The 25,588-nt window shown below is 35.4% G+C and overlaps 1 protein-coding gene across 15 annotated transcripts in view; it reads right to left on the minus strand.

Annotated features, from left to right (window-relative positions):
- Positions 1-25,588, minus strand: part of LOC129763045 (tensin-2) — a 518,244-nt gene that overhangs the window by 129,290 nt on the left and 363,366 nt on the right. For 11 of the 15 annotated variants that reach the window (XM_055761768.1, XM_055761769.1, XM_055761774.1 and 8 more), the window contains one exon: positions 1,053-1,115. In XM_055761768.1, the coding sequence (XP_055617743.1) occupies positions 1,053-1,115 (63 nt within the window). Of the gene's footprint in view, positions 1-1,052; positions 1,116-6,797; positions 7,275-13,411; positions 13,451-13,854; positions 14,424-25,588 lie in introns of those variants that run through there. The other 4 variants (XM_055761776.1, XM_055761781.1, XM_055761777.1 and 1 more) reach the window with 4 other exon arrangements.

Here is a 25,588-nt window from a genome sequence, read left to right on the forward strand (position 1 = left end):
CCTAGAGGAACTTAGTTAGTGCTATAGAAGAAGAAGCAAAAGAAATAGAAGAAGAAGAAGAAAAAAAAGAAAAAGAAGAAGAAGAAGAAATTAACACCTCAAATACCTCGAAAAACGAACATATTTGAATACATATTTTGCCTGAAGGGACATTTTTCAGAAGTAGTAGAACATATTTTTCTAAAATCGTAAATCGGTCAAGCAGTTCAAATGCTAAAAACTCCTGATGGATGAATGATGGATCCTAAGGGTGAAAAAACAGGTCTTAATTTTTTTAATAGAAATAAATACACAAAGTTTGAGTAAAATCCAAGCATTTTTTTCAAGTGGATCGTTTTTAAAAGATGCAGATGAGAATAACGTAACTAATAGAGATCGCTATAGTGCCACGATTTCCGACATTTTATCGCCCAAAATACAGTCAAATTTGGTTGAAATGAGGGGCCAGATCACGAACGTCACTTCACGCTGAAAACGGAATGAAGTGTATATAAGCATGCATACAAATCATTTCATTTTCACCGTGAAGTGACATTCGTCATCAGGCCCGAGTTTTCAACAAGACGGTGCCACATGTCACACAGTACACGAGACGATATACATATTGCGTAATGAATGGTTTTGGATCAGTGAATAAGCCGCTGAGATCGTGCGATTTGACACCGTTAGACCATTTTTGTGGGTGTTTTCCAAATCTCTTGTTTATGCCGATAGACCAGCATCGATTCATGCACTAAAATGCAACATCACACGAGTTATCGTGTTATCAGCCGATATGCTGGAAATAGTAACTGAAAATAAAAAATAGGACTTCATGTATGGATCAATCTTTAAAAAAATATCTTAAATATATACGGCGAGGATTGATGTTTTACTCCCAAGAATAGATTTAATATTTTTTATAATTTTCCTGCGTGTTTTCTGTGAGTAAAGACCAAACGCTCAAAAACACACTTTACATTCCGTAGATTGCTTTGACTCGATCACAAAAGATGTTTTCCCCATCGAAACGAAAGCGAATTCCGAAATTCAATCACTCTGCAATTACTCACCGAGTTGTATTTATTGACAATCTGTTGCTGCTGTTGCTGCTGCTCTTCTTCATGGCTATTTTTCTGTAAACAGAGGAGAGAAGAGAAAAAACGTATGTTAATTTAACGTCTTGAACATGATCACATCAGCTCCACCAGACTCGCATTACATCTATTGACAAAACGAAACAGGAGAAATATCGAAGATAGCAAAAGCGAACACAAGCACAAAAAAAAATGTGTACGCGAAAAGAGCATCGGTAAAATATGTATAAACGCTATCATCAACATGACGCCGCCGCCGCTGTTTTCCGCATCAACGCGAAACGCAGTGTTTTATTGGCTATAAAATTAGCATTCGCAAAAGGCAAAAAAAAACATACACACACAACAAGAGAATGGTAAGCAGAGATGATCTCCGGGGAACAAATTTATGGACAGGGGAAAATTTACATCGTTCTCCACGCACTTTCCGCGAAAAAAAAAATCGCGCGTTGTCGGATTTCAATTTCAGATTTAACTGCCAGGTAGGGATTACAACAACAAGATATTGAAGATTTTGAGGTATATGAAAATTGAGAAAAAAGAAACGTGACAAAACTCGGGAAAAAATGTGACACCTAAGAAGGAGAAACTCCACGAAAACGTTCATAACAAGTTAATACAGCCATAGGGAGAAAAGTAAGAAAGAGGCTCACTTACAAAACGCGTTGCACCCGGAAGGGATTCGATTGCGGATACCGCAGAACTATTCGAAGATATTTGAGAGTGGAAAAATTGCCTGTTGCGGCAAATCCCAGGCAGATGAAACAACGACAGAAAAAAAACTGCGCAGAAATATGATCCAAGAAGTAGTCTTTAATGATTGAGAAAGCAAAAACTTTAAAGAAAAATCCGTGTATGCAAAATAAGCGTCAAAATACACGCAATGCTGGAGTCGAGCAGACGAGACGCGGCACATGCAAACGCGGAAAGGGTATTCCGAGGAGCGCAACACATTATACCGGTTTTTGGGAATCATAAATAATTCCGCGTGCGGCAGTCGGTCGGCCCCCAGAAGGGGTCATAAAATTTTTCGATGGTTCAATTTAATTTCTGTTGGTTCGTTCGCTTTTTTGTTGTTGTTTTGTTTTTGTTTTATCTCTCCGTTGATTGGCACGTATAGACATAAATTTTATTGGCGGTTTTACTTTTGAAGAGAGTGTCACATTTCCTCGGATTTCACGTTACGGTTATGGGTTTTAATGGTTCATTGGGTCGACGATTAGGCAGTGGGCAGATAGCGCTATAACGATTAAAAGTAGATCTGTTCGGTTTTTATGGCGTTCCACTTGCCAAACAGCCCACAACAGCAGATGTGACAGTTACGGGAGCTATATTGTCGGCCCTATTTTGTTTATTTGCATGAAATTTTTATACAGTTTGGGTATTTTTATGCCGAGTTTGGTTATCTTATATCTGCTGTTCTTTTATTACTGTTATCTGTATATGTTATAATTACTTGGTTATAACATGATGAATTTCATGCCAACTCGACTGGGCATTGGCAGCAGCATCTCAGATTGCAGTGAAATGGTATGGGTGTAAAGAAATTGGTCATTCATGCAGCTTTGAAATCTTGAAATTTTTAAAAAGAATTCCTACTTTTTGAATAGGCCCAATTTTTTTTCTTTATAAATTATAATATCTACAAAATTCTGGTCTAAGGATGAGGTGTAGGAAATTGTTCAAATTTTCATTAAAAATACATTTTTTTTTGAATGAAAACGTTTCTTGTTTGAAATTCTCAAATAAACTATGAATAGCCATTTCAATTTCCAACAGGTCACCCAAACATCGGAATATGAGCATTTTATCGGGAAAAAGACTTTGCAACAAGAACTATTTCATGTTTTCTTTTAAAAAATTACAACTAATCCTAATTTTGTTAAATTCAAGATAGCGATATAGTGTATTAGACAAAGTTTCAGATCATATTAAAATATGAAAATATGAACAAGTCATTAACTTTATATCTTTTATAGTTTCTGGGATACATGACATTTTTGTATGAAGACTCCTGAAAAAAATGTTTTACTCATATCATTTTTGTTTGTAAATTCTCGCGTTTGACATGTTCTTGACATGTTTCTAAATAGAAAAAGGTTTGCAGAACATGTAAACAGCGATTATGTATACATACAAATGTTACGAGTTAAACATTAATAGTAACTTTTCAATGAAAACATGAAAAAGTTATTGTTGGAAAAACTCTTTCCTAGTAAAAGTGTCGATTTTCCAACGTATGGATGAATTGTTGGAAATTGTAAGGGCTATTTATATCTATTTTTTCTGAATTTAAAAAGAAAACATATATATTTTTTTTTATTAAATCGTTTATTTTTACAGGCTCAGTTACATAAGTTTAAAGGAGCCAAACTCCTGACTATATTGTTACAAGTATATATAAACATTTTTCCTTAATTCTAATGTTTATGGTGTAGAAAACCGATTACTCGCGGTCTACTCGAGTTTAGAAGGGTGACATATTTTCTTCAGGAAAAGGAAGGGATAAAAGGATATGTTGACAATGTTCACTCTCACATTCACACTCACATTCATTACACTCAATTCTTAAGCCTATCTTATATCTAATATGTATTTACATTTCACCTTATTCTATTGTTAATAAGAAGGGATTTGATTTCTCGCGAAGGAAAAGGAAAAGGAGAATATAAGGATATAAGGACAATCAGACACGAAGAAGGAAGACATATATTTGGGACATGTAATCAAGGTCTAAACCAGCCAACACATCTCTCACCGGCACATTGGGCTGCCTTCTTCTAGCCCGAAGAGAGTTTTCTAAATTAGATCTGGCAACAAGATACTCCTCGCACGACCAAACAACGTGTTCGATGTCGTGGTAACCTTGGCCACAGGCACATATATTGCTGTCGGCAAGATCAAAACGAAAGAGTAGCGCGTTTAACGAAAAGTGATTGGACATGAGACGGGAGAAGGTGCGAATAAAGTCCCTACTCAAGTCCAGACTTTTGAACCATGGTTTGAGGCTAACCTTAGGGATAATTGAGTGGAGCCACCGGCTCAATTCATCTTCGTTCCATTTGCGTTACCAGTTAAGGATGGTATTTTTACGAACTAAAGAATAAAATTCATTGAAGGCGATTTGACACTGATAAATTTCGCCTTCAATTGCACCTACCTTTGCTAATGAGTCAGCCCTCTCATTACCCGGAATTGAGCAATGTGAAGGTACCCAGACAAAGGTAATGACATATCAGCGTCTGGTTAAAGCACTCAAAATTTCTCGTATTCTCTCAAGGGAGTACGGAGAGTGCTTTTCGGCCTCACTGAACGGATAGCTTCGACAGAGCTAAGACTATCCGTTACAATGTAATAGTGTTCAACAGGTCGTGAGGCGACGCTGTCCAGCGCCCAGTGCATTGCTGCCAATTCAGCAATATAAACTGAGCAAGGATTCTGAAGACTGTGGGAGGTGCTAAAACATTCGTTGAACACTCCAAATCCTGTGGACTCATTCATAGAGGACCCATCAGTAAAGTACATATTATCACCATTGATACGCCCATACTTTGCATTGAAGATCGTAGGAACGATCCCCGATCGATGATAATCTGGAATTCCATGGATTTTCTCCTTCATGAACAGATCACAATGTACAGAGGAATTGATGTAGTCAGGAAAACAAACACGGTTGGGAATAAACATATTTTTGAGGAACTAAATTTAAGTTTTCAAAATATTTTTTCTCAATGAAATTATTTTTTTTTATTTTCCAATGAAAACATAAGTTATTAAACGGAAACTGAAACGGAAACGGAAACTGAAACGGAAACAGAAACGGAAACGGAAAAGGAAACGGAAACGAAAACGTAAACGGAAACGGTAAACGGAACACTGAACGCAGAATGCTAAACGCTAAACGCTGAACGCTAAATGCTAAAAGTTAAACGCTAAACGTCAAACGTTAATTTTCAAAATATCTTTTCTAGTGTAATTTTCCTTCTAATTTCTTGGCATTTTTTATGAAAATTTAAAATACTTTCTACATTTTATCCTTTGACCACAATTTTGAAGATATTATTGTTTTTGAATTATTAATTTTTGTAAAATATAAAGAAAAAAATTTCGGCCCTTCTCTAAAAGTAGTTTAATTTTTTTCGATTATTTCAAGTATGCAAAATTGTTTAAATTACCAATGTCTTTGCACCCACAACGTTTTACTGCAATCTGAGATGTTGCTGCCAATGGCCAGTCGAGTTAGCATGAAATTCTTCAAAAGACAACGATTAACTAAATTCAAGTTTGTATTGACGAGAAAATAACAAAAAAAACCAAACAAAATAAAGCGCAAAATAATTAACTCAAAAAATATAAGACCTACAATTTTTTGGTTACGGAATAAATAAGGTAGGAAATTATTTATGTTTTCATTAAAAAATATCAAACAAATTCAAAAAAATCATAAGAAAACTATTTTGAAGATTAAAATACTTTTTTCTCGGAAACATGTTTTTAAATGAATGAAACATGCATGAATAGCCCATACAATTACCAACAAGAAGGTTACTGCTACAGCGAAAGAGTTTTCCCACCAACAACTTTTTCATGTTTTCTTTGAAAACTTACTACTTATGTTTTACATGTTTAGGTGTAAGTTATCGCGATTGACATGTTCCGCAAACTTTTTTATATTAGGAAACATATGAAAAACATGTCAAACGCGAGAATTTACACACAAAAATGTAATGAGCAAAACATTATTTTTTCAGCAGTCTCCACACAAAAATACCGCATATCCCAGAAACTATAAAAGTTGACGTAAATTCATATTTTAATAAGATCTAAAGCTTTGTCGAATACACTCCATCGCTATCTTGACTTTAAACAAAGTTAGGAGTAGTTGTAATTGTATCAAAAAAATAAAAATTAAAAAAAAATTAAAAAATTAATTATATTTTTATAATTCATTTTTATAAGTTATATCTTTTTTTGTAAATGATCAAGAAAATTTTTTTGACCCTTTTCAAAGGAGTTTTTAAAAGTAGTGTAATTCTTTTTTGAATATTTTAAATATGCAAAGTTGCTTAAAAGACCCATGCGCTTACAGCCACAATGTTTCGTTGCTATTTGAGATGGTGTTGCCAACGGCCAGTCAAGTTGGCATGAAATTCGAGAGTTTTAAAAAATCGTTTCGAGGAAAAGGCAATTTAATTTTTTTAAATAATTTTTACAGTGTAATTTTGTTTTATGTTGGTAAATTTGAATAATTTCCTACATTTCATTCTTTAACGAATGTTTTGAAGGTATTATAGGTTTTGAGTTAAAAATCTGTGAAAAACTAAGAAAAAAAAACTTTGGACCTTTTTAAAAACTTTTTTTAGATTATAAGTATGCAAAGTTACCTAAATGATCAATGTCTTTACATCTACAGCGTTTCACTGCAATTTGAGATGATGCTGCTAACTCCTAAGACGAGTTGGCATCTAATTCCACAATATTTCTCTTATATTGTTGCTCTTCCTTTTCATTTATGAATCTTTTGTTTGAAAAAATATATCATATTTTGAATATTAATGACAATTTACCAGGGTGATAAAAGAAGGAAAACTACAACGCATATCGACATATTATTATACGCAAAACAAAGTTTTGTCATGACATTCACATACAAAAATGTTAAAAATGCAAAAGAACAAAAATAAAGCATACAGCGTCAAACTAACATACAAAACGACATACATTCTCTAGGAAAAAGGACGCATGAAGCACGGTGAAAGCAACCCGATGTAGGAAGGTCGTTATCGAGCAGCGTGGTACATTCGGATCGCTAGCCTCATCGTGATGATCATCGTACATTACGTTTTCAGGTGTTTGATTCGCCTCACGAAAAAAATCTCTTATGACACAATTACAAGATATGATTCACACTCACACACAAACGCACATTTTGTTGGACGGATTACAACACTAACGTCATTTCATCATCGCCCTCATCGTATCACTTTGATATGTGTAATTTGCGCGAACGTAATCGCGAAGTCCTAGTTGAACAATTGATGTTTACTGGCATTGGCACTAAGATTGCACTTTTATTTTTAACGCGATTCAGTCTAGGTGATCACTCGAAGGTCGGGTTGGAGATGAAGGCACGGCACAATCTGTTTTTGGTTTTATTATTTCATGAATTCTAAAGTATAGTCCTTGGCATTTTCGTCACTGCTGAAATCCGAACCGAACATGTGTTTCGAGATAAAATTTTATCTCCTCAACGATCGAACATCATTTCCATAAAACCGTTCTCATTTTTTTCCCTCTGTCGGGTTGTATCCAGCATAAATCTCGCTCAAGCTCTCGACATATAATGTTTATATTGACTTGCCGGACACCACAAACACCGCGCGTGTTTTGTGGACTAATCTTACCCATCTCTCTCTCCGGACGGGTTTCCGATAGATGCTCGGTCGAGATTAGAATGACCACACGAAACACGACCCGAGACCGCGTTGAGATTTCAGGACAAATCCCTGATGGGTGGTTTTCCGCCCGCAGATAGAAGAAGTAAGGAGCGACATGAAGGAGCGTGTTCAAGATGATATCTGTACCAATTTTCCCCAGCCTTTTTTACCACCCTAATAACGGTCTCGTTTCGTTTCGAGTCTAGACCAGCCGGAATGCGAACAGTGCGAGTGGAAAAAAGCGATGGAAAACCGTTGCGGAAAAACTGTTTTTGGCAAAGGAGTAAAAGCCAAAACCGGTGGCCATCATCTTCATCTGTGAGGGGATTAATCAGTCGAATTGTCAGGGATAGTGTTGTTTAAGGATGCCAAACACAACAGTCAGCGAATGAAATAAATGAATAAATAAACAAAGGTGAAGAGCTGGCTAAATATAACAAGCTTGTGTCATTTCGAGAAGGTAGATGACGACTGTAGCGTGATATGAGACTGGGCGGATGTTTGGTCGGAATATTTCAAAAAAGAAACGCGAGAATGGGGCATCTGAACCAGGGTGTGTAGCGTGTACTGATGTTTTACGTCTCGTTATATTGCAGTATTGCCATGTACCTTTAACATATTGCCTAGCGAGGTTTCCAATACAAGAAAATCAACAGCGCAAATTTGCAGGAAATATTAATTAAGCTTGATGTATTTGAAAGTTGAACGTGCTGTTGATTTTCTTGTAGCAATTCTAGCGGTCTGTTTCAAAATATTTTGACATTATAAACTTTTGACAGTATAAATATAACAACACAATTTATTTTTTAAAGTAACCCTTTAGTTATCACCACAATAGATCAAACTAATGGTCGCAGTGGTTCAATGCTCCTACAGAAGAACCCTTTAGTTATATCATCAGGGCATTACCCATTTCAAGTTATTATTACAGAGTGTCCGGAATATGATTCGGAACTGTATGTCGAAAACACGGGTGTATAAGGTAGTCAAAAACGACCGAGAAGAAATGAACGCACGACTAGGACGACAATCCACCTCTTCAACTGGTGAAAACATCAACAGAGTAAAAAGAATCAAGCTTGGAAATAATTATTTAAATTTGAGAGAGCTTTCAGAGAGTATTTAATTCACAAACAACTCTCACGAGACCGTTTGCCATATTTTGGTTGATGTTTTGGGCATTAGAAAAATCGCAGCACGACTGGTACCAAAAAGTTCGATTTACTTTTTTCCGCGTTTTAAATAGATTCATTTGAGTTGCTTTATTTACAATCAAGTTAGGTTTATTGAGTATTAATACTAATTTTACTAAGAAAACATTCAGATAGTTCTAGAAAAATAATCAACATAATAATTTTTTTATGTTCAATTTGATTAATTTTTAAAAGTGTCTAAAGTAGCCGTCCAGCTGGTACACACATCCAATTTGTAACTATATAAAACTATATATATATTTTCCCATAATAAATTCAATTCATGAAAAAAACTACACTAAAATTGCAGATGTAAAGGGGTTATATGGCGACCTCACAAGACACTAGAACACATAGAGATAAGAGGACAAATCATAACAATCGATATTATGTAAAATGACCTGACCTCTAAAATAAAGTATATACTGCTAAAATATAGCATATCATCTGCTTCCTACATCGTCTCAGTACGAAATTCAAATATCAAAGAACGAAAGAAAGGGGAAAAAACATTGATATCGACGAAAAATAACTCTTGAAGTAGATTAGAATACGCACGAAATAAGGATAAAAATTTAGCAGAAGTCTGAAAGTTAGTAAGATATTTTATAAAAAAAAACTATTACAAGAATATTGTAAGAATAATCAAACCAATTGAATAGTTTTCGAATACTAGGCGTACAAATATGTTTTTTGCTGTTTTCATATAGATGGCTTAAGCGGAAAGTGGTCGTCAAAATGAAGAGCTATTACGGTAGAACGAATTTCATCTACCCGAATTAGTTTATTCAATTTATTCCGAGCATAACTTTCACACAAACTCTATTAACACGAATATTTAGAGAAAAGGGGAAAAAAACATTGCACATAAATTAGATTATAATTTTGACAATTACAATTAACTCAATGCGCCAGAACAACATGAAACACCAGCTTAAACATTGCGAGTGTAAAGAATAAACACGAAAGAAGAACTCAGAGAAGATAAACTTTTTACAATCTTAGATTTGGATACAATCATGGATTTTATTTTCTTTCAAATGTTTCCGATATATAAAGTTCCAACGATTGTAGATTATAGTGTGTGAAAAATACCTGAAATGTGAAAACCATACGAAAAAAAGGAGACATATCATTGGTTTATCTATAAAAAATACAATCCAAAATATTAAAATCCACATGTCTCATTGAAATATGACTAGGATAAAACGATACATATAGTTTTTCATGTTGAATGGATTCCTTTTTTATGTTACTTCAAGTTAAGTTACATTTAAGTTACGATTTCACAAAGTATTGAAATTTCATAAATTTTCAGAAATTCATATCTCCATTTTGGAGAGTTTACCATGGCACTCTTGATGTCAAACTTTGTTAAATCGGAAGAGTTTTCCAATAAAAATATACAAAAAAAATCAAAACAGGGTTGTTTTGAGATATGAAAGTTTTTAAAATTAAATTCAATTTTTGAGTAAGATTTTTTAACAGCGTATTAAAAATTCATTAATTTTCCAACAATTTTGACACACATTATATTTTTATCAGAAGTCTGAATTTCGAGTTTCGATTTTTTGAAAGAAAGATCAATGATTTTGAATACGCTCCTTTGAAAAATCAGTCGTAATTTGAATCGGTTATATGATAATTAGAATTGTGAACTCCAGATTTCGAAAAAATTCTCGCAAAAAATCTATCAAACTTACAAAAAAATATCTATGTTTTCATAGAAAATATCAAACAAATTTTTGAAAAAAAAATTATTTGGAAAATTAAATTTCATTTTTATAGAAAACTAGCTGACCCGGCAAATTTCGTCCCGCCCAAAATGTATTTTTCGTTATCACTTCCCCGTTTTCTTACTAAGCGCACGTTCATGGATCCAATAGCAGAACTTTTCATTGATTGATCTTCTAATCTACCCTTTAAAATTATTTTTTACTATAACATTTCAGTACATCTACCATAACTCGACATTATAATGTCAGATATTTTTCAGAAACAATTCTCGTGCAAGATTTTTCATCCACTTGCAAATAATTTGTTTCTATGTTACATGGAATAAATGATTGATATAGAAAATATGACAGAATGAAGACAGCCCTAAATCGGACAATTCTTTTCTCGAGTTTTGCTTTTATCAACACACACATAAATTTGTGTTTCATTTGTATGGCAGCCCCCCCTTAGAGAGAGGGGTGGAGTGTCTAACCACCATGGAAACATTTATTGCTCCCTAAAACCTCCACATTCCAAATTCGGCTTCATTTGCTTGAATAGTTTTCGATTCATGCAAAAATTTGTGTTTCATTTACATGGCAGCCCCCTTTGGAGAGACAGGAGTGTCGATTCTTCATAGAAACGTTTCGTGGCCCCTAAAATCTCCACATGCCAAATATGGCTCCATTTGCTTGATTAGTTCTCGAGTTATGCAGAAATTTCAGTTGTATGGCAGCTCCCGCTTAGAGATGGGGTAGAGTGTCTATGCACCTTAAACACATTTTTTGCACCCTAAAACCTCCACATGCCAAATTTGGTTTCACTTGCTTGATTCATTCTCGAGTTATGCAGAAATTTGTGTTTCAATTGTATGGCATATTTACTATGAAAAAGACAATAAATTAGAAATATTTTTTTAAATATCTCGAGAATGGCTACATTTAGAAGAAGATTTATAGTGAGCTTTTTTGTTTGAAATCACATCAGGATTCATAATTTGTGACTAAAAATGATTGTCAACATACAAAAATTCCAAGTTTTGTAAATTTATAAAAAATCGATGTTCCACAAAGTTCGTCCAAAATACTTTTACCGTCTTGGACAGATTTTTAAAATTTTCTACATGACTTCTATTTTATACAAAAAAAAATAAATAAATAAAAATGCATATACAAATTAAAAAAAAAATAATATTAAAAAAGAAAATAAATTAGAAATATTTTTTCAAATATCTCGAGAATGCATTTAGGAGGAGATTGACTAAGAGCTTTTTCATTTTAAATCACATCAGGATTCATAGTTTGTGGCTGAAAATTATTGTTAACATACAAAAACTCGATGTTTCGAAAATTATTAAATATTCGATGTCAACAAAGTTCGCCAAAAATAGTTTTACCGTCTTGGACTGATTTTTTAAATTTTATACATGACTTCTATTTAATATGAAAAAAATAAAAAAAATAAAAAATATATATTTTAGATATTGCAAATTGAAGTTTTTTTCTGTAAATAAAAAAAAAATTCTCATTCTATATTTTTTCATGCTTAAAGATCAATACTGTATAACTCTTTCCAAGACACTATTACAGTAGGACTTATAGTTTTTGAGATATAAATTATCAAAAATTTCTCAAACTCAAATCCATACGCCCTTTTCAAAAGTTACGTACGAGTAAAAAAAAATCTATTTGCTGTGTAAAACTCATATTTCCTTCAACCCAAACGGAATACAAACTTTCATTCGAATCAAAAAATACATGAATTACAGTGCGGACTTGATTATGTACAGTCTCCGATTTCTTTTCACTGCATGTAATCGAATCCTGTATATAATCGAGCCAAAAATATTTTTTATTCGTTTTTTATGCATATATTTTTTGTTTATTGAGAATAAAAGAAGAATTTAATTTTTGATCCATTCCCTCAAAGCCAGAAAATACATTTCTTACATGAAAAAAAATTTTTTTTTCCAGAATCTCCCAGGAGGTGATAGAAGATCATATTTGATGAAAAAAATCCGTCTACGCATGTGTTCGAATTTCAACAATAACAGAGTTATAGAACTTTTTTTTTGTTCCGAACTTTGTTGCCTCAAACTTACTCTACACTAAAAAGTACGCCGCGTAAGCCAATTCTGTTGCTTTCATTTAAAAGATGAGAAAATTTATTACAGGATATAGTAGTGGAACATCTGAATACCTTTTAGGAAGTAAAAATTCCAAAGTTAGTAATTTTGAAAGTGTAATTATTAATTTTATCCCAAAAATTCATATTAAACTTGATTGTTTTTATCAATCAAATTAAAATTTCTCACCCTGTTCATAGTTATATCAGCAATTCCATGAAAAACGATCAACAAAAAATTATGTGAAATTGTGTCCCTTGTTGACGAAGGACTACGTTATTATTTTTTCAACTGTAAAAAAAGTCTTTGAAAATACTTAGGTCTCGACACCTCAAAAACCGCAAAACAGATGAATTCATAGAATGTTTTGCCTGAAGGTGTAGTCATTTTCTTAGAAACTTCACAAATGGAAGATAAGAGATTAAAAATTGGTTGAAGCTATTTTGTAATTTTTTTTCTTTTTTTGAAATTTGAGTAGGTGCAAGAATCAATCGATTTGACAATATCATATCATTCAAAAAGTACCAACCTTATGCTCGAATATGCTATGAGCCTTTATCAACCAATCGAGGGAATGAAAAATGTCACATGAAACCGAAAGGACGAAAAAGTAGAAAGGGCCACCAATCAGAGAAGATGAATGAAACTGTCAAAGGCACGAGCCTCAACTGACAACCAAGTATTTTATCTGAGGAAAATCATCAATTTTCAACGCCACAAATTGGTAGCATGTGAAGGCTTCATCTTAACCTCAATTACACCACATACACTTGTTTGCAAATTGGCACCACTAATTGCCCGTCTCGTACTCTGATCATCAACGACCTACTTTATCATTAACATCAATTAATTGCTTTTCTTTACAAGTGCACAGCAGCATTGCACCATTGCAACAATTGCTCTTCTATTCTTCGCGTCCGTTCGAGGGTTCGAGCAGTTGTTCCCGTCTTCTGTCTGCAATGTCGAGCTGTATCCATTCACCACCGCTCATCGAAGCACGAATTTACAATTTACTACACTGCGGTTTATTGTTCGCGAATAGTAAACAAAAAGCGCACTGTTTGTTTTGTGTTGTGCTTTTTCAGCTGCTGGTTACACACAGCGCGTATTGAAGTTTGCAAGCTTATTTACACGCGTCATCGCATTACAAACCCGTGTAAGCGACGAGAAAATAAAATTAAAGGAAGAAATGTGGCACTTGGTGCGCTGACAGAATGGTGTTTGTGTGCGCGGGCGCCTAAGCGGAGGTGTCGCTGCTGCTGTCAGGGCTCTGTCGCAATTATCACTTAATTATCACATCATTTTACGTTATTAATCCTATTTAGCTGCGGCTGCCGATGGCCGATAAACGGTGTCGACGTTGGCGGCCGTAACGGAAATAGCAGCGATTGGTCCTGCAGTCTGGCTCGCTGATGCTGGAGTGCACTGTCGCAGTGATTGCTCCGACGTTGCAGCGTTTTACTGCAGCAGATGAGCAGCGAGGCAGTGGATCCCATTGGCACTCACACACACCGAAACATAGGGACACACGAGAATTAGGGTATTTTGTTTTGTTGTTTACTGAGGGAAGGGTTGAAATCTGATGGTGATAAAAACCGCATAAAACTGCACACTTCTTAACGCCATCACGAACTACACCACTGTCACAAAATTGCTCTTCCGGTGCTCGTCTGCTCGGGTGGGTGACTGCAGCCCACCCTCTCGGGGGATGGTGTTATACAACGAACCACGGGATACTCGAAACGAAGGTCGCGTCATCACTTGGTCGCGCTCCAAGGACGCTAGCACCGACGTTACATGCCTTCTGGGTATAATATTTCACTGCGCTTAATCCAATCAAGAAAACCAGATTAGAAAATAGACAACATTACAGCGCGACTACGCGTCAAATCGTGAGAAAACCGAGGTTTGGTTCACTGTTTGACTTCGTTGCCTACCGGAGGGCCACTGCGACTGTACTGCGCTACGTCACGCCGCCGGGATGGGACTGACTGGCAGACGACGACCTCGGGAGGACTTTGGCTGCAGTTCCTACGGCAAAATAGACGATGGAGGGCAGTGTGCCCGAGCAGGGCGGTACTATTCTGGAAACGCTTGCGGAAAATATCCCGGGCAGCGCAGGGTGAAATAATTGGGAAATCCACTAAAAGAAAATTATTTGAAACAAGGGTTTGTGGCTAGCGAAAACTATCACATTTTACCCACAATCAACATTTTCGTTTGTTATTTTTTTCCCAAATATCTATTATACTTCAGACACACCCTGTCTGACAGGGGAAAATCGCACGCGTTCATTCCACCGAGCGTCGTATCCCGGATCCGATTCGGCGCAGAAGGATCTCGGCACATAACCTCGCTTTCGCTGCCCGAGAGGTTGTCTGTCATCGGCCAATATCGCCCAGCATCGGTTTGTTTGCGTTGAGACGGATGGTGTCCCTAACCTTCGGTACAAATGCCGGTGTTAATGGGGCCTTCGGTCGACGAAAAGAGACCGAAGATTTCGGATCCACGATTGTGACACACACGCACACGGTAAACAATTCGATATGAGGTAGGAGTATTGTTGAGCGGAATGTTCGAAGATCGTGTCATCTTCTTCCAAACAAAATGCAGCGTTACGGTGCGTTACAATCGCCGGTAGTGCGGATAGGGAGATGCCAAGAAAGAAATTATATTTAGGAGAAATGGGGGGAATTCGGACCCCCCAAGCAAATCGCCTAATATATCTAAACTAATACGGTCTGAATTAACACGTTCGACGCCCAACGCGACGTTTTTGAGTATTTTGCAGGGCCCAATTTGCGAATAAATAATTAAATGATTATCATACCTAGTTTGTAGATAACTTTTACATGATCTAGCATTGTTTGTTTTCAATTGAAGACGAATTGATAACAATAACATATGCCAAAGTCATATCATATGGGTTTTGCAAAAAAAAATCAGTTCAAACCATCCATACTATAAATTAAAAAAAATATAGTTTAAACAGTATAATTGGTTATGATTTTATTATTTTTCTACATATCCTCTAGTTATATTTAGGTACCTATTCTATCAAATTAGTTCTAAAAATCCTATTCAATTTGAACCAGGAAAGCGTCACTCATATCTAAGTAACGGGCGACGAAAGTGTTGAAAAAAACACATTGTACACTTAGCTACACTTGTTTTCTCTCAATCAATAATGTTTAATCATTATATAAAGCTTCAAATTACCAAATATATCATAAAATAAAGAAGATGATTTCTGGACATTAACATTTGATGCGGGGTGATTTGGACCGTCTATGGGGTGGGTGATGTGGTCTAGTTTGTGTTTCATCGAAAAAAAACAAACTTATGTTCATGTAAAGTAATACAAGATAATATTACAATCAGTAACAGTGTTCTGGGATCGATACCAGGTGTCTTGGCCAGATTCCAGACCAGAAAAATTGCATTAAGACCGTTTCGAATTTTGCATGGATCTTTTCATTGTTTTTCGAGCATTTTCAAACACTTTCGATGCTTGATCAAAGAAAATCCGTCCTTGATAGCCTGCGTTGCTCTTTTCAGCTCCTTCTTCCTTCTTCCAACGTTGGCTGTCCCACTTTTTTTTTTGTATTCCACGACATCTGAAATCAATTAGACCAAAGAAAAGCTTCAAACCTATAGGACTAATTCATCCCAAAAATTAAAATGCAACTAATTTCATTCATTGCTATCAAACTTCTAGTTTCGCTGCATCAAATTGTTCATCTTCTGTAGGCGAACAGAAATTTACTGCACATTACACGAAAAGTTTTTTTAATCAGCAGAAAAAAACCTTAAAACCACGATCTAAGAATTCACATTTTCTTACAATCAAATGATTGCTTTGTTCATGCTACCGTTTCTCCCAACCTGTCAAATTTTACCAAAGTTTTTTTACGTTAGGTACATACGGTTCAACAATAGAAGAAGATGACATTATAGAAAAGCCAAGCGGAGCAGTACTTTTCGATATAAAGGGGTGGTCCAAATCACCCCGAGCTACCCTACATCGAAAAAAAAATGCAAAAAATAGCAACTTCATTTTGAAACTTGAACAAATTGTAAGGGGATATCCAGGACAAGACCGCATATTTTCGACGTAGAACTACGCAATTATTTTATGCAATCCAATTGTTTACCGCTTCGAATATTATTTTGGAATGCATCGAAAATTTCGTAATAGATTATGTTCTTTGTTACAAATAAATTTGATGAACGTCCTTTTACGTTTGATATGATGCCTAGGACTACCAAAATATGTGAACGGAAGAATTGTCAAAAGATTATTGTATTTTACATTTCCCGCGAAAGTTCATTCACCTCTAGTATCTGAAATGACGATTTTATCAGGCTTCTCAGTTTAAAAGTACGTTTCAGGGAAACATATTTCGGTACTCAAATCCAAAAAAAAAAATACCCCGACTTGCATGTATTTGCAAAGCGGAATACCCCCAGGCACATTAATTTTGAAGTCCATGTTAGGGAAACACAGCTCGGTGGGAACGAAAATACCCCCGATTTGCATGTATATTTGCAGAGCGTATTTCTACAGGTACATTGATTTTGAAGTCTGTGCTGAGGAAACCGTAAATCGGGCAGTTAGGGCGTTTAGAAGACGCTCACATTTTACAGTTATTCAATTGTTCATCTCATGAAAAATAATATTTTATTAACTGTGATAGACACATAGAAATATTTCCTATCAATTGATGCAAACATTTTTCCGATCTGTTAAGAAATGTTCGAGTTAGAAGCATTCGAAATACGGGTAGGGTTAGCACACAAATCGGCAGAACAAATGTATGAGAAAAAAGGAAGTTCTTCCAGTTCTCATAAATTTAAAACGTTTAGAGAATAGTTTAGAGAGAAATTTTAATGTATAGCATATCAAACAAATCTTAGAGAATTTCCAATTCGATTGGTATGCAAACTAAACATCTAAATCGACAAAGCAACTATATGATGATCACCATCTAAACATTTGATCAAAAACATAAGGCAGTTTAGCAAGTCGCAAGTTTAGCAAACCAAGTTGAACTCAAACATCGACACATGTATACGTGATACATGAGAGCAGTGTCTTAGAATATCAACAAATATTCATGAGTACCGAATAGGATTTTATTTCAGTGTAAATGACTTTTTTTCAGCTTGGAACACACGCTGATGCATGAACAAATTTGCTGTACCGAATGAATGCGGCATTGAGTGGGGTCATAACTTCGCTGTTATTTATACTTTGAATATCTAAGGCAACAAATTGGTATTCATCACATTCGAAACGATATTGGCAGTGACAGTGGCAGTGAATTTGAGTCAAAATTCAAAAATAAAAGGCTGCATTATGTAGAGAACAAAAACGCCAGAGTTCAATGAAATGAACTTTGCAAGAAGACGTAGGATTTTATTTGGCGAGACGGTAACAACGCCATATGCAGGATGAAGACAACGAATAGTTGTAGCTACCGTCAAGTGATTTGCGACATCGGGAATTTCATAAGGCATTTTCGAACACGGCATCCGGTAGCTGCAAAGAAGCACGGGCTCATAAAATATTTGGATAGTGACAAGCAAAAAACCGCGTACGATCCCTAAACGCTGTATTTGGAATTGATAAACAATTGCTCCTAGACTCGATGGTCAAATGGATTACATATCATAATCTTCCTTTTGCCTGCGTTGATTGAGAAGGACTTAAGCAGCAGTACAATAAAAGTCCGAACTAAATAAAAACCAACCGCACACAGCAGCCTCAGGTTCAAAGTAAACAAAAGCTGATATTAATTTGACTAAAAAGAAATTCAATTCAGACGTCAAGACGAAAATGACAATGGGTGGAGAAATAAAATTCAGAACATATTGAAGAACAAAAGTTCATCTGCTCATATTCACTGGTTGTCTAGATCTGTCATTTTGATTTTCGTTTGGAATATATAGGTTTTCGAGCCCGAAAATCTATGCATTCGAGCTTAACGACGATGTTTTTTTTTCAAAAACTGCATAAGAGAGAGAAAAAAATTCAATTCCCCAATCACGTCAATATGAATTGAAGTCCATTTGATGGGGAAGGATGACAAGAGATAGCCGAGTCGTAGAGTCATGTTAACGGAGATACTGCTGGAAGAAGCCAAAACTCATTACCAATTGAATACGAAGGCGAATTACTTCATAGTCCGCTGACTAACCTCAGCTGAATATGGCTTTGCCAAGCCATGGATTTCTTATAGTTTTATGAGAAATCCTCAGTATTTTGGCAAATATGTTACGCAAGAAGCATTAATAGCATGTTTTTATCATTTCGAAACATCTAGCAACACTCGAGCGCACGAAATATCAAAATTGTAAACAAAACAAAGTTTTCGTCTATTGCGGTTGCAAGCGATATAATTTTCAAGGTAACCGAAATAAAGATTTCTTCAGCAAAAACTGTATATTCCGTTAGTTGCCAGTATCCCAGTCCTTCAGTAAATTATTCCGGTTCTGCCTGCATGAAAAGGTATGCAAAATATAATATAAAATGCGTGTAAAGTGCAAAATAATGCAAAAGGTGCTCTGGGGGGAAGACGGACCATTTTCGACGGGATAAAAGCGCCACACGTTGTGATATCAACATTTCGAATTGGTACCAGAAATACCTACTTCGGGGTCATTAAGACTTCACGTGAACAGATTTTGAGAGATTTTAGACCCACGTAGATAATCGTCCGATAATATGGTAAATTTTTAATGATTTTTTTGAAAACTCTGCACATGGAATATAGATAGCCTTTTCAGAAGTTTGTGTGTAGTTTATGAACAACCCTAAACATTTAATACCTTAGATAACACTGTTCCTGTTATTTTTACTAGACTAAACTGTTTGAAAATAGTATCGCTCCGTCTACCCCGCCGGTGGCCCTTTTTACCCCGCCAGCAAAATAAGAAGTGTTTTTTTATCATTTCAAAAATTAATGAAAAAACGCCGAAAAAGTTATACAATCAAAAGTTACACATTTTTTAGTAGTAGATTATTATATACTCAATAATAAATAGCACAACAAATAGGGCAAATACTAAAGGAAGTTTAACTGAAAATTGGTTTTCTTAGGGGGATGGCATTACCCTGTGTTCCCCTATGTGAAAGGGTTCAAAAACTAGATATCGGTCATGTCACGAAAATTGTCCAATTTTAAGCTATTTGTCTAGACATTGCATTCATGATATTTTTTGCATCAATCGATTTGAGCACACAATCTAGTCCGATTCTACTGTGACCAAAAGATTTTAGAGATTTTTAACAGCATCTGAAGAAGCCGCGTCGGCGTTGAAGTTGTAGAAAAAAAACTGAAGTATGCGAGAGCAGAAAAAATATAAATCTAAATAAAAACATACTCAATTCATTCATTTAGAATGAGGAAATTCTATCAGAATCTATCCGTACCCTAAGCTTCTGGCTTCAAAGCATCTTTTATACCATCTTTCAAGCGTTGAGAGTTCTCGTATTTTTGAATTGATGCCTTATTACGTTATCGTAAGTGTTGAAACAAAGCAACTTGGGTAGCACAATGTAAACAAGCATTCCCTGGTAACTGTGTGAACTTCAATTACGCCTCAATGAAGCTTTTTTTTTACTAGAGATGAAACGGATATCCGGTATCCGGCCAATATTTGCTATCCGGCCGAATACTGCATATTTGAAAAACAAATATTTCTAATTAACATTAGATAAATTATAACACAATAGCATGTAAATATCATTCACACGTAATTGAAAGTAAGGTGTGATTACTGACATGTCAAAATTGTTTTTAAAATTGAATTGTTATGAACTCATATAATTAACACTTTATTCAGCTACATCGCTTTCGTTTCGTTCAACAGGTTTTGAAAACGGCAATGAGCTATTATTTTTAGAAAATTCGTCTCAAGATATTTTTGTATGATAATTTTGCTTTTGAGGATTTTTTGTCTGGCTGTTTACGTTTCGTGAACTCCAATATGGTCTGGCCTGAACCTTGAGTCTAAAAAAGTTGCAATCAGATAATTTCTATGCAGTTACAACGACCTCTTCATTGTTTAAAGATTTTCTTATACGAAGTAAGTTTAGTGTTCTTTGTGCAGTCTCGGTCCTATCCAAATACTTTTTTGATGCAGCAACATGTAAAAATACCTCGCATATATAAAAGCCCAACACACTTCTCCACCAAGCCTAACAGTTGTTGAGTCTTCAAATTACTGAAAGTGTCGCCGATCATAATAATTTCGATTTGTGGTGTGTATCCCCTCTCACACAAGCATCCCTGAAGCCAGTTCTAGGATTGTTTTCAATCTCAATGAAAATTACTGATTGCTTGTAACTCTTACTCTTACTCGGCCAGTATTAGAATTATCTCAATACACTCATAAAAATCTACTTTCTATAATAGAAATCATCACCAGAAAAAACTGTTGTAAATTGCTTGTAGAAAACATGATACACTATTACATAGGATGCTGGCCGGATATCCGGCCAAACCACTATCCGTTTCTTCACTAATTTTTACTACAGTTCTCAATTTTTACTAAAGTTCAAAGGACACTATCAACATTGTCGAATTCAAAATACTCAATGCTACTAAATCTAAGATTATATGCTTCAAAATTGGACTTATAAATTTGATACAGATTACAATATAGATTTTCTGAGAAAAAACTAAGATATAAAGATTGTTGATACCAAAAACACTGATTTTATTATGGGAACCTGGTGTTCGCATTGGCAGACTGTTATCGGGTTCTTACGCCAGGTCAATTCTCGAACATTGTAGTATTGTATGGTCCCCCTACATCACTTCACACGAAAACAGTATTGAATCTGTATAAAAACAATATGTGATGCACGTTGGATGCCCATCAATATGAAAGACTAAAGAACGTCGGATTTCTGCCATGATTTCATTTATTATTGACATCATATCACAACGAGTAGACTCAGACAAAAATATAAGAAAACCTAAATTTTTACGTACTCATTAGGCATCTGAGAAACTCTAACACTTTCTACATAGATGACCGAAGAACAAATTACGCAAAATATAGTGGATCTTCAGTGGTAAAATGTACTAGAGTAAAAGGAGAACATATTTATCTACTAGAGTTCCGAAATTGTTCCTTCCAATACTAATGAATCGTAGAACACAAATATTTCTTACAATTATACAATTTCTTTCAATTACACTAACAATCGTTTTCCAATAAATAACACAACACAGGTCCACAATCCGGGGGCGGACACAGTTCACAACGCGGGAGGTAGTCCTCCTTTGTTGATCGCATCTCGCCTCACAGCTCCCCTCGCATTTCTCCACACTTCGCACAATTAGCGCATGGATTTATTATCGTTAATATAGCACACAACAGCCAGCGGTCCGCAAACAGCTTTCGAGATGTGGGATAGACATTCTACGATATGTTTCTCCGGTGCACCGGGATGCTCTACCGTGAGTGTCTCCCGGAAAAAAAGGAGTCACCAACCGAGCTTCGGGAGGAGCGCGGAGATCACGGCTTCAGTTCATGGAGGTCTCAATTGGTCATAAAATTGTATATATTACCATAGAAATAATTCTTTTTCACTTTGGCATTTTTTTTTGTGTTCGTCTATCATAAGCTCAATTTCCGTAGACTAAGCAACGTTTTGCTGGGTCACGAGAGCTTCAAACATGGCCTCTCCGGTCCGATGAAGCGGGACAAAACCTCAATTAAAAGTATTTATGTGCCAGTCGTCTATAACTATCAATTTGTCTACTCTATATCATTTGGGGTCGAATCTCGAGTCATTCGTTGGTATAATAGCTATGTGTGTATACGCGCGAATTTGTTACTTCGTTGTCATGTAATTGAGCAACTGAAAGGGAGACAAACGCGTGTTCATACAGGAGCGATTTCAACCTAGGGAAGTGGTCTACAGATGAACGGATGATTTCAAATATCCCCGCAGCGAACACATTGTGGGGGCCCGTGAGAATATGACTTCCAATGATACAAAATTAAAAAGGCGCTCGTGCAAAAAAAAAATAACGTCGATTGTGTTGATTAATTTGAAGTGGCAACTCGTGTCGTACCTATGCGTGCGTCGCACCTCTCCACAGTCTTTAGGTCATAATTGGGGATTAACATGATAAAACAAGCACTGCGCACGTGAACGTTTAAGCAGCTCGTATGGCGCACAATTCAATATGGAGTCGACGTCATTGTTTGCAAATGAGCAGCCGCAATTCGATCTGAATGGATGTGAGGAATGAATAAATGAAGAAAATTATGCCCCGTCATCGGGGAGCTACTGTTGAGTGCCAGCTATGAATGAGATAAAAATATCATTCCCAAGGCGTGACGTAAGCTACTGTCATCATGAGAACAGGAACTGTCTCACCAAACTGGTCCCGGTTTGATTGTGCCAATTTTTCATCGACTATAAAATGTCAAAAACGCAGAAAAAAAGATCAACAAGACGCGATAAGACCTTGCTTTGTTCGTCCATTCACTTTTGGACGCCCACTCGATTGGGTTGATTCATTTCTCTCGGATTCCTTCTTTGGTCGGAGATTTCCATTATTATTTTTTTACTACAGTTGCCAAAATATTCATCCGATCAATTAAGATAATGGAACCTTTGCGTCGGGTTTTATCTGGAATGAACGTGTACTAAAAAATTGAAGAAAAAAAATTTATGCGTTCTACAGTATCCGAAGGACGAATCTACGGTGGCCGTAGCTCTTTCGACAACCGGACGTAACCATGTCACCAAAAGCGGTTAATTAATGTCAATCCATGTCTCCTACTTTATGTTTGATTTGGATTCAGAAAAAAAAGTCACAGGAGGGTTGTGTCCGAGACACGACCGCATAGTTGACGTAGGATTCCGTTAGGCTATCTGTTGATTTTGGATATGTTGGAAAAATTACATCGGTGAACTCTTTGATAATGATTTGGTGGCCCTGAAAATGGCCGTTTTGTTTAGTTGTTCGGTATTGTTTGTTCACTCCACCAGTGTTTACCGAGTGATGATGATAGAAAAATGGTAAACAGTCGTTGGATGGTGCGTATCAGATAAAAGATGCCGAAGTGGAATGAGATATGATGAAAACCGCCCTCTGTGACCCTAGACGAGATGCCTCTTGTGTTATGTATGGATGAAATAAAGAAAAAAAGCTCACCAATGTGATATAAGATAATTACCAATACCGTACACAATTATCAATTTTTCTCATCAGTAAAAACTTGTTACTTTAAGATAGAGAAAACATTGAAATGGAAAAGGTAATTTTCTTTTATAATTTTTATTTTTTGAGTGTTTGTTCAATCCAATGCGAATTTCAATTGGACTAACAATAACACAACATACTATACTATATTTAGAGTATATGGGAAATCACTTTTTCTAATATTTCTTCACTTTTCCAATGTTTCTCGCCGTATAAACTTTCCTTGGGTGAAAATGAACACAACAAAATAGACAGCTTAATCTGACCGACCCGTTCTCGAGCGGGAGCACATCTTGGTTTTTATTTATGAAAATTGAAAAAATCTTTTCATATATCAAGTCATTTTAAACAAAACTGTTAACATATACAATTTTACACCTACACTTATGTGCTAAATTTTTCACAATATACGATCGGTCATTGATATAAAATTTCACGAAGCAACCAAGTTCCAAATTTAAATTATATTTGCTAGAATTAATCGTATCACTCACCTCACTTGCAATATAAAAATGCCCCCGTCTTGCATATATTTGCCATGCCTAGTTCAGCCGGGCACCTTGGTTTTGATGCCTCTGTTAGAGAACACTTTCCGGTGGGAACAAAAGCTCCCCCTGCTTTCATGTATTTGCAATTTCGATTTCCCCCAAGCAGCTTGGTTTTGATGTCTCCGTTAAGGAAAATTTCGGTGGGAGCAAAAGCTCCCCCTTCTTCAACGTATTTGCAATGTCGATTTCCCCCAGGCTGCTTGGTTTAGATGTCTCTGTTAGGGAACCGCCGCATGTGTCGTCAATTTCGGCCAATCAAAAAAGGGTATTCCCGTTAGGATAGGGGTTGAGATTTTTCAATTCTTCGATAGTTAGTTTCATGTCATATATTATTTTCTTCAATATGAAAAATTATTATGGGGTGCCGAAATCGATTGACGCAAAAATTTAATCAATCAATCATAAAATGACTGAGTGATAAGCGTTTGAAATCGGACAATTTTCACGATGTGCTCGATTTCCGAATTTCAATTTGTACCCTAATATGTTCCCGAATGACGTAATCCTATGTCAAAAATGTTTTCAAGCAATTCATGCTCACTCACTGAGTATACCGGTTAAGTGTGGTAGGCTCACGGCTTTAATTTTGTTTATATGTATATATATATAATATATATATATATATATATATATATATATATATATATATATATATATATATATATATATATATATATATATATATATATATATATATATATATATATATATATATATATATATATATATATATATATAATATATATATATATATATATATATATATATATATATATATATGTATATATATATATATATATATATATATATATATATATATATATATATATATATATATATATATATATATATATATATATATATATATATATATATATATATATATATATATATATATATATATATATATATATATATATATATATATATTAGGCTGTCAAAAAAGTCCTGCGGTATTTTTTTTTATTTTCATTTGTTCATAAAATTAGTTACAATCATTAGTTTTAAGTCAAATAAAATATGCGCCGTTTTGTTCGATGACTTGTTCCCAACGAGATGCCAACTTCATAATACCCCTGTTATAGAGGCTCGCTTCCTTATTGGCAAAAAAAACTCGGATAGCCAATTTTCACAGGCCTCTTTTGTGGCTAACTTCTGACTACCTAGCTCGTTCGCCATGGACAAAAACAGGTGGTAGTCACTTGGTGCAAGGTCCGGACTATACGGCGGATGCAAAAGAACCTCCCATCCGAGCTCCC

This window comes from Toxorhynchites rutilus, chromosome 1, assembly GCF_029784135.1.
Source record: "Toxorhynchites rutilus septentrionalis strain SRP chromosome 1, ASM2978413v1, whole genome shotgun sequence".
Lineage (NCBI taxonomy): Eukaryota > Metazoa > Arthropoda > Insecta > Diptera > Culicidae > Toxorhynchites > Toxorhynchites rutilus.